Source organism: Ahaetulla prasina, chromosome 8 (genome assembly GCF_028640845.1).
Source record: "Ahaetulla prasina isolate Xishuangbanna chromosome 8, ASM2864084v1, whole genome shotgun sequence".
NCBI classification, from domain to species: Eukaryota; Metazoa; Chordata; class Lepidosauria; order Squamata; family Colubridae; genus Ahaetulla; species Ahaetulla prasina.
Genome location: NC_080546.1, coordinates 4,605,067 through 4,615,445, shown reverse-complemented (window position 1 = coordinate 4,615,445; position 10,379 = coordinate 4,605,067). Strand labels below are relative to the sequence as shown.

Below are 10,379 nucleotides of genomic sequence, written 5' to 3'. Positions count from 1 at the left end.
CAGATTCACTTAACAACTGTGTTACTAAGTTAACATCCACAGTGATTCACTTAACAACCATGGAAAGAAAGGTTGTAAAATGAGGCAAAATTCATTTAACGAATGTCTCGCTTAACAGCAGAAATTGTGGGCTCAATTGGGGTCATAAGTCGAGGAATGCCTATATGTATCCTATCTTGAACGGGCTTCTGCCGGTAGTATTTGCTTTGCTTATAAATGGAGCCATTTAGATAGTTGGCTTCCTCTTTCAATAATCTCGTGATCTCCTTAAGTGCTGGTGTCTGCTGCGGGCAATTAAGAAAGATTTGGGGGCTGCTTTCTGCCTCTAAGAACATGTTTCTCCATTTCTCCTTTGGGGAAATATAATATTCTGCCTTTTTAAAAAAATATTTCCTAAAATATTACATTCTTCTAGGTGGAGCTTCCCACACCATTCAACACTCAACTTAGATGTTGACGTTTGGATCCTTTTCTCGTCTTCTCCAAACTTTCTGTTCTACTCTCTCCTGGGGTTCTGTGGCCCTGTAGGTCCTTCGGTCAGATTGGCAGCTGCACAACCCTCTTCATTTGTTTCTTCCTTTGACCATCGATTTGTTCCAGGCTGACAGGCAGGTTCAGGGAGGCAGAAAGACAAAGGTTGTTCACCTGGAAGTTGAGGTCCGTGTGGGACACAGATAATACTTTATTTCACTCGACAAACAAAATTAGGTAATTGTGTTTAAGCGACTCTGTATGGGGCAGGCATAAAGGAACGTGTCTTCCTTGAATTACCTTTAAATATACGAGCATTCCTCCTCTTCCTCCTCTATAAACCCCACTTCTATCTGGCATTGATGACGTTATTTAGTTTGGGTAATGGAACATCTACAACGAAAACAACCAAGCTCAGAGAGCGATAAGGACCTCATAGTTGTCATTATCATCACTGTCGTTGTTGTCCTCCTCCTCCTTTCCATAAACCTCCCTCTTTTCTACAACGGATGATGTTACCTAGTTGGGTGATCAAATGTCTACAAAGAAAACATCCAAGCTCAGAGAGCACTAAGGACCTCATAATTGTCGTTGTCGTCATTGCCCTCCTCCTCCTCCTCTTCCTCTTCCTCTTCCTCCTCCTCCTCTCCATAAACCTCCCTCTCTTCTAGAATGGATGATGTTACCTAGTTGGGTCATGAAATGTCTACAAAGAAAACATCCAAGCTCAGAGAGTACTAAGGACCTCATAGTCCTCCTCTATCAACTCCTCCTCCTCCTCCTCCTCCTCCTCCTCCTCCTCCTCCTCCTCCTCCACCACGACCACCACCACCACCACCACCTCCTCCTGCTCCTCCTGCTCCTCCTCCTCCTTTCCATAAACCTCCCTCTCTTCTGGAACTGATGATGTTACCTAGTTGGGTCATGAAACGTCTGTAATAAAACCACCAAGCTCAGAGAGCACCAAGGAGCCCGCAGTTCAACCCTGAGCTACAAATATTATCTTCTATTGAGATCTAATTGTGGGTTCTGTACAAGACCAGGAATGCCTACCTCAGTGAGATTTTATGCACTTTTGCTGTCCTACCCACCAATTGTGGGTGGGTAGGAGTTTTTGAGAAGAGGGCCAAATTTCTAATATTGCCAAAGTTTTCCGTGTTTTAAAACACACACTCATGCTTTTCGGTAGCTTTTAAGGCCTCGTGCATACTTGCCGCCGAAAGCCTCCGGTTAATGTTCCGATAATTACAGCACAGAAGATTCCAGAAAGTAGTCCTCAGGTCACGGTTGAAGAAGGCGTAAATCAAGGGGTTGATGAGGGAGTTGGTGTAACCCAACCACAACAAAGTCCTCTCCAACCACAGCGGGATACAACTGCATCGGCTGCCGCAGAGGAAAGGCCTGGCGGTGGACATCAAGAAGAAAGGCAGCCAGCAAACGGTGAAGGCGCCCACGATGATGCCGAGGGTCCTGGCGGCCTTCTGCTCCCTCTTGAAGATGGAGATGTTCTTGTGGTCCTCCTGAAGAAACTTGGACAACGTGGCACACTCCACGGTGGCCTGGCTGCGTTTGGTGCTCCGTGGTAGCCGTACGCCAGAGTCTACGCAGACGATACGGTCCTGGTCGTGAGGTCTCGGGAAGTCGACGAAACGGTGTTTCTGAGCGCTGGCTTTGGCCACTTTGTAGATCCTGTGGTACATGACCAGCATAACAGTCGTGGGAATGTAGAAGGCTACGCCGGTGGAGTAGATGGTGTAGCCAACGTCCTGGCTAATGAGACACACTCGCTCCACCGTGACATTCTTGGCCCAGCCAAACAAGGGAGGGAGAGTGATGGAGGCGGAAAGCAGCCAAACCACAAAGACCATCTTGGCCATGAGTTTCCCGTCTTGTCTCACTGGGTAGGTCAAAGGTCGAGTGATTCCCAGGTATCTGGAAAACATGGGTGCAGATTGAGCGTGCAGAGAGGCCTCGAATTACGACCGGTCGCTTAGCGAACATGCAAAGTGATAACAGACCTCCTCAAGGGTCACTTATGACCCGGATTAGAAGCTCCAATGGCTGCCCCTTCTATGGTCACATGATCACATCTTGGGCACTTGGCAACCCAGACTTATTTGCAGAATCCTGCAGTCACGTAACAATGATTTCTCATCTTTTTTTTTTTTTGTGGGAAATTGGTATTTAAGATTAAGATTAGATTAGATTAGATTACAGATTAGATTAGATAAAATAAGATTAAGATTAGAATTAGATTAGATCACATTAAGATTATATTAGAATAGATTAGATTTAGATTAGATTAAATAAGATTAGAATTAGAATTAGATTAGATCACATTAAGAGGTAAACTAATCTAATATCTAATATTATCTAATATCTAATTATCTAATATCTAATATCTAATATCTAATCTAATCATCTAATCTAATCAATCTAATCTAAATCTATTGTAATCTAAATCTAAATCTAATCTAATCTAATTTAATCTTAATCTAATCAATCTAATCTAATCAATCTAATATAATCTAAATCTAATCTATTCTAATATAATCTTAATGTGATCTAATTTAATTCTAATTCTAATCTTAATCTTATTTTATCTAATCTAATCTGTAATCTAATCTAATCTAGATCTAATATAAATAATATAAATCTAGTCTATTCTAATATAATCTTAATGTGATCTAATTTAATTCTTATTCTAATCTTAATCTTTTTATCTAATCTAATGTGTAATTAATCTAATCTAGATCTAATCTAATCTAATTTAAATCTAATCTATTCTAATATAATCTTAATGTGATCTAATCTAATTCTAATTCTAATCTTATTTTATCTAATCTAATCTAATCTAAATCTAATCTATTCTAATGTGCCGGACTTCAATAGAGTCTTTGAAGACCAACACACCTGGAAGACCCCAGATGGAGGAGGTCTAGTTTCCCCTGGTCATCTCCAAGCTGTACTTCTATGATCACCTCTGATCACTCCCATCTTCTATGATCAAACCTGAAGACCCTCATCGCAGCCCTTACCTGTCCACGCTGATGACGCAGAGGGTCATGATGGACGCCGTACAACACATGACATCCATGGCAATGAACACGTTGCAGAAGACTTCTCCGAACAGCCATTTGCCTCCCACCAAATCCGTGATGATCACAAAAGGCATGACTGCCAGGGCGACGGACAGATCCGCAGCGGCCAGAGAAACCACCAGATAATTGGACGGTTGCCGAAGCTTCTTGACGGTGCAGACGGAAATGACCACCAGACTGTTCCCGGCGATGGTCAGCAGGGTGATGATGGAGATGACTATCCCAATGACCACTTTCCCCGTGTCCCCATATAGCACGATGTCCTCTCCGCAATCGGTGGAGTTGGTGGCATTGGAGAGTACGGCCCTCGGTTCATTGAGTTGGGAAAGTCCGTCAGTCATGAATGTTGACTTCCAGGAAGAGAGGCTCCTGCTTCGTGGTCTCCACAAGGAGAGGTCGCAGCTCCCAAAGTTGACTGGATTGGATCTTTATCAACATCTTCAAGCTGACGGCTGCGTGGAGAATAGGAACGGACCATGAGTTGGCTTTAGGTTTTCATAACAGTGGGTGGTTAGCTACAGCAGTTGACCTTGAAGTCAAAACAGGGGTGAAATGCTCCCGGTTCGAACCGGATCACCCGATCCGGTAGCGATGGTAGTGGGTGGTTCGGAGAACTGGTAGCAAAAATCCCTAACCTCCCGCCCCATGCTCAGCTGAGCCGCGCGATCATCAGAGTTTTGTTTTTTTTACTTTTAAAATAATTTTTTTCTTCGGCCGAAAAAATGCTTTTAAAAGAAAAAAAAAAAGCCTCTGATGATCGTGCGGCTCAGCTGGGATCGTTAGAGCCTTTTAAAAGCATTTTTTCTACAACCTCTTTGGCCGAAGAGGTTGTTAAAAAAATGCTTTTAAAAGGTTCTGGCGATCGGGCAACTCAGCGGGGATCATCAGAACCCTTTAAAAGCATTTTTTCTACAACCTCTTCGGCCGAAGAGGTTGCTTAAAAAATGCTTTTAAAAGGCTCCTCTGGCAAGCCCAGCTGAGTTGCCTGATCATTAAAAGCATTTTTTTACAACCTCTTCGGCTGAAAAAATGCTTTTAAATTAAATAAATAAACAAATAATTGGCCACGCCCACCCAGTCACATTACACACACCCCATCAAGCCACGCCCACAGAACCGGTAGTAGCAAATTTTACATTTCACCCCCTGAGTCAAAGTCATAGAGATACTTCATCCTTTCCTCCATAAATACCTGAGGAAGGTCCCTAGCTACACAACCAACATGGTGGTAGTCCTCAACTTACAACGGTTCATTTAGTGACCATTTGAAGTTACAACCCCTTCTGAAAAAGCGACTTATGACGTAGGACCATTGTTCACACTTATGACAGCCCCACAAGTCACATCATCAAAATCCAGACACTTGGCAGCTGACTCATATTTATGACGGTTGCCGTATCCTGGAGTCATCCCCTTTTGCGACCTTCTGCCAAGCCATGGGGAAGCCCGAGTAACTTAACAACCGTGTGACTAACTTAACAACTGCAATGACTTACTTAACAACTGTGGCAAGAAAGGTCGTAAAACGGGGCAAAATTCACTTAACGTCTTGTTTGGCAACATAAATTTTGGGCTCAGTTGTGGTCGTAAGTTGAGGAACACATGAATTTCATTTAGTTCAAGCTTTTTCGCTAACCACACAATGATCTTGAATTTCTTTTTTCTCTATTCTGAGCTTAATAAGAGAAGCCATTTCCCAGTGGAATCAGGACTGAATAAAATCTCTTTTTGGTTTGAAGCTGTTGGCTCTGCCACCTCAAACCCCAAACCATTTTTCCCTCCATCCATTTTTTCCCCGCTCTGTGGTGAGTAATAATCCATCATTCTCTTTACGCTTATTCGATTTATCTGCACCGTCTTCCTCTATCATATCTGCGCCGAATCATAACGAATCATAAAATAATAGAATGGACTCAATTAAATGATAGGATAAAACTTGGCAAACGATAAAAAGAACGTTAAATGAAAAGTAAAGACAAAATAAAAGAGTAAAATAAAATGATAAAGTAAAACAACACAATCCGATGCAAGGAAATTAAAGTGTTGGTGGAAACAGCCTCAGCTGCATTATCCTCAGACAGATGATTAAATAGGAGGCATTTGCAAATGAATCAAAATTGACTTTATACTACCAAAAAAGGAGAATTCTGAGAAGATGACACCAAAAGGATTTGCACGAAGCAGAGAAAAGGGAATGTTTTTTGGGCAGATTTTTTTTATGAGCGTCAGAACAGATGGAAGACGCTCAGCAAGGAAATAGCCACAAACAGTAAAAATCATTTTCACCGCCTGTATCTCCGGTTCTTCATTTTTCCTCTGATCTGTCATTTGCTTCTTCCTTACCTAGCCAGGACCTGAAGTCCTGTTCCAAGAATAACCCCTCTTACATCTTGATCAAGTAGCTCACCAATCATAATTAACTGCTCCAACCCTGGAAATTTTTAAGAAGCTTCTTGGATAATCATTTGTCTGAAGTGGTGTAGGGTTTCCTGCCTGGGCAGGGGGTTGGACTAGAAGGCCTCCAAGGTCCCTTCCATCTCTGTTATTCTATTCTATTCTAACTTTTCAATTGCTACCAGACTGTTAATTTGGTGCAATAAACTAACCTGGATTTACTTCTGCAATTTCTTTCTTTCTTTCTTTCTTTCTTTCTTTCTTTCTTTCTTTCTTTCTTTCTTTCTTTCTTTCTTCCTTCCTTCCTTCCTTCCTTCCTTCCTTCCTTCCTTCCTTCCTTCCTTCCTTCCTTCCTTTTTCTTTCTTTCTTTTCTTTCTTTCTTTCTTCCTTCCTTCCTCCCTCCTCCTCCTCCCTCCTCCTCCCTTCTTTCTTTCTCTCTCTCTCCCTCTTCCTTCCTTCCTTCCTTCCTTCCTTCCTTCATTCTTTCTCTCTCTCTCTCACCCTTCCTTCCTTCCTTCCTTCCTTCCCTCCCTCCCTCCCTTCTATCTTTCTTTCTCTCTCTCTCTCCCTCCCTCTTCCTTCCTTCCTTCCTTTGTTCTTTCTCTCTCTCTCTCTCACCCTCTTTCTTTCTTTCTTTCTTTCTTTCTTTCTTTCTTTCTTTCTTTCTTTCTTTTCTTCTTTCCATTATCTGTGGAAAAATTGCTTTTGGAAAATGGCTTTTCATAGCCGCGTATCGCTTACGTTCCCTTTCAGGGGCAAAGTTTTTTCTATCAAAGAAAAGATAAGCAATCCGCTGGATTGTCGCCATTCTAACAGCATATTATATTAAAAGGGAGATCTTTGCAGATCAAGAATTAAAAGTGTCAGACTGGAGGAGGAACTTGGCCGAGAGAGCTCGCGGTAAGACGGGCGGTCAATACATTTAATAAATAAGAAACAAAATAAAATAATGTTCCAAAACAAAGGATCGGATCTTACACTGAATCTCGTTTCTGGCTTCGTCAAGCAACAGGCCAGATGAGAAAAAAAATATCTCTGGTCTTTCGTGCAATTTAGGACCAGGAGCTGAGATCTTCTTTCAAAAGAATGAGAGGGGTGGGGTGGAATGTTACCTTGAAAGAGGCAAAAGAGAAGAGAAAGGTAGCCAATATCTCCTCTTGGCTTGTGGCATCTTCTGCCCAGTCTTATTCTTCAGTCCGTGATTCCTGGGCTTGGAGCTGCACGGGAGGCAGACGAGAACCAACACAGTTTGTGTCCTCCGTGGTCAGAAGGAAAGATGCAATCCAGGGCTCTGACTGCAAGAGAGAGCGATGCCTCTCTGGAGGTACCTCCGGCCTCCCCAGATGTGCTACTGGAGTGAGACCAGATGCCTCAACTTCCCTGCCTCTGCCTAGTCGGCCCCAAAGGTTGGTTTGCTCCTGAATTTTTGCTCCCAGATCTCCTCTCCCTGTTAGTTGGGGAGAGTAGGAAAGGAGGAATTGACAGGAGGGAGAGAGGGAGGAAGGAATGCAGTAAGGAAGGAAGGGAGAAGGGAATCTCAGAGGTTGAAAGTAGAGTGGGATGGGTGGGAAGGGAAGAAAAAAGGAAGGGAGGGAGGGAGGGAGGGAGGGAGAAGGGAATCTCAGAGGATGAAAGTAGAGTGGGATGGGTGGGAAGGGAAGAAGGAAGGAAGGAAGGGAGGAAGGAAGGAAGGAAGGAAGGAAGGAAGGAAGGAAGGAAGGAAGGAAGGAAGGAAGGGGAAGGAGACGTCAGAAGGAGAAAGAAGAGAGGGATGGATGGGAAGGAAAGGGAGAGAGGGAGAAAGGAAAAGAGGGAAGGAAAGAAGGGAGGGAGGGAGGAAGACAAGGAAATGTCAGAGGGAGAAAGAAGAAGGATTTTTAGGAAAGAAGGAAGGAAAGAAGGAAGGAAGGAAGGAAGGAGAAAGATGTCAGGAAAAAGAAGCGAGAGATGGATGGAAGAAAGGAAGGAAGGAAGGAGAATCTCAGAGGGAGAAAGAAGAGAGGGATGGATGGAAAGGAAAGGGAGAGAGGGAGAAAGGAAAAGAGGGGAGGAAGAAAAGAAGGGAGGAAGGAAGAGAAGGAAGAGAGGAAGAAAGGAAAAGAGGGAAGGAAAGGGAGAGGGAAGGAAGGAAGGAAGAGAAGGAAATGTCAGAGGGAGAAAGAAGAAAGATTGATAGGAAGGAGGGAGGGAGGGAAGGAAGGAACGAAGGGGAAGAAGATGTCAGAAGGAGAAAGAAGAGAGAGATGGATGGGAGGGAAGGGAGGAAGGAAGAAAGGAAGGAAGTGAATCTCAGAGGAAGAAGAGAGGGATGGCTGGAAAGGAAAGGAGATAAGAAAAATGAAAAGAGGGAAGGAGGAAAGAAGGGAGGAAGGAAGTGAAGGAAATGTCAGAGGGAGAAAGAAGGATTGATAGGAAGGAAGGAAGGAGAAGAATCTCAGGGAGAAAGAAGAGAGGGAAGGAGGAAAGACGGAGAGAGGAAGAAAGGAAAAGAGGGAAGGAAAGAAGGGAGGGGGAAGGAAGGAAGGAAGAGAAGGAAATGTCAGAGGGAGACAGAAGTAAGATTGATAGGAAGGAGGGAGGGAAGGAAGGAACGAAGGGGAAGGAGATGTCAGAAGGAGAAAGAAGAGAGATGGATGGGAGGGAGGGAAGGAAGGAAGGAAGGAAGGAAGGAAGGAAGGAAGGAAGGAAGGAAGGAAGGAAGGAAGGAAGGAAGGAAGGCTTCACAGGTTCTTAAACAGAAATCAAAATCTTGCCTGCATTTCTGCTTTATAATCTCCTTTATCATCTCCAATTATAAGTTAAACATTGCATCTCCTGGGAAACCTAAAACTGCTCTTTATCTTCAGTTTCTTTCAAAATATTCCTTGGGTTACCCATAGAAATCATTGGAGAGTATTTGCCATCTGCGCAGATCACGTGGCAAGGGAAATATCTTTGGCTCCTAGAATTACTTCTTAAGATTAGAGAAGCATAAATTAAGTGCCAGGATCCCCTCAGATGAGAAAAAAGCTGAACCCAGAAATAATTTTTAAAAAATCATTAAGTACACCAAAGTTTTAAATGACATTTATTTAAATGTCAGGTATTTGTCCAAGAATTCTTATGATTATTCAGTGGTTGAATCATATATTTTTTTCCTGTTTTTCTTTTTATGATGTGTTCCTTTGGGCTTTATAATCTGTTTTCCCACCCACCCACCTCCCGTAAATTTTTCAGCTTTCTCTACATAAGTATGGCTTGCTGGGGAATTCTGGGAGTTGAAGGCCACACATCTTAAAGTTGTCGAGGTTGAGAAACACAGTTCTGCACCAGGGTGGGAAATGATGGCTCTTTTATGACTTGGGGACTTCAACTCCCAGAATTCCTGAGCCAGCATGAGGGAATGATGAGCCTTTTTAGGACCTGTGGACTTCAATTCCCAGAATTCCTGAGCCTGCATAAGGGAATAATGACCTTTTTAGGACCTGTGGACTTCAACTCCCAGAATTCCTCAGCCAGCATGAGGGAATGATGAGCCCTTTTAAGACCTGTGGACTTCAATTCCCAGAATTCCTGAGCCAGCATGAGGGAACAATGACCTTTTTAGGACCTGTGGACTTCAATTCCCAGAATTCCTGAGCCTGCATAAGGGAATAATGACCTTTTTAGGACCCGTGGACTTCAACTCCCAGAATTCCTGAGCCAGCATGAGGGAACGATGGCCTTTTTATGACCTGTGGACTTCAACTCCCAGAATTCCTGAGCCTGCATGAGGGAACGATGGCCTTTTTAGGACCCGTGGACTTCAACTCCCAGAATTCCTGAGCCAGCATGCGGGAACGATGGCCTTTTTAGGACCTGTGGACTTCAACTCCCAGAATTCCTGAGCCTGCATGAGGGAACGATGGCCTTTTTAGGACCCGTGGACTTCAACTCCCAGAATTCCTGAGCCAGCATGCGGGAACGATGGCCTTTTTAGGACCTGTGGACTTCAACTCCCAGAATTCCTGAGCCAGCGTGAGAGAACGATGGCCTTTTTAGGACCCGTGGACTTCAACTCCCAGAATTCTTGACCCAGTCTGGAGAATGATGGCTATTTTATGACCTGTGGACTTCAACTCCCAGAATTCCTCAGCCAGCATGAGGGAATGATGAGCCTTTTTAGGACCTGTGGACTTCAACTCCCAGAATTCCTCAGCCAGCATGAGGGAATGATGAGCCTTTTTAGGACCTGTGGACTTCAATTCCCAGAATTCCTGAGCCTGCATAAGGGAATAATGACCTTTTTAGGACCTGTGGACTTCAACTCTCAGAATTCCTGAGCCAGCATGAGGGAACGATGGCCCTTTTACCCTGTGGACTTCAACTCCCAGAATTCTTGACCCAGTCTGGAGAATGATGGCTATTTTATGACCTGTGGACTTCAACTCCCA

The 10,379-nt window shown here is 43.7% G+C and overlaps 1 protein-coding gene across 1 annotated transcript; it reads right to left on the bottom strand.

Annotated features, from left to right (window-relative positions):
• Positions 1-1,631: 1,631 nt before the first annotated feature.
• LOC131203126 (5-hydroxytryptamine receptor 7-like) lies at positions 1,632-3,913 on the bottom strand. Its single transcript, XM_058193068.1, has 2 exons — positions 3,510-3,913; positions 1,632-2,403 (listed from the first exon to the last, which is right to left on the bottom strand). The coding sequence occupies exons 1-2, from the start codon at positions 3,911-3,913 to the stop codon at positions 1,632-1,634; spliced, it is 1,176 nt and encodes a 391-aa protein (XP_058049051.1).
• Between the last annotated feature and the right edge of the window lie 6,466 nt (positions 3,914-10,379).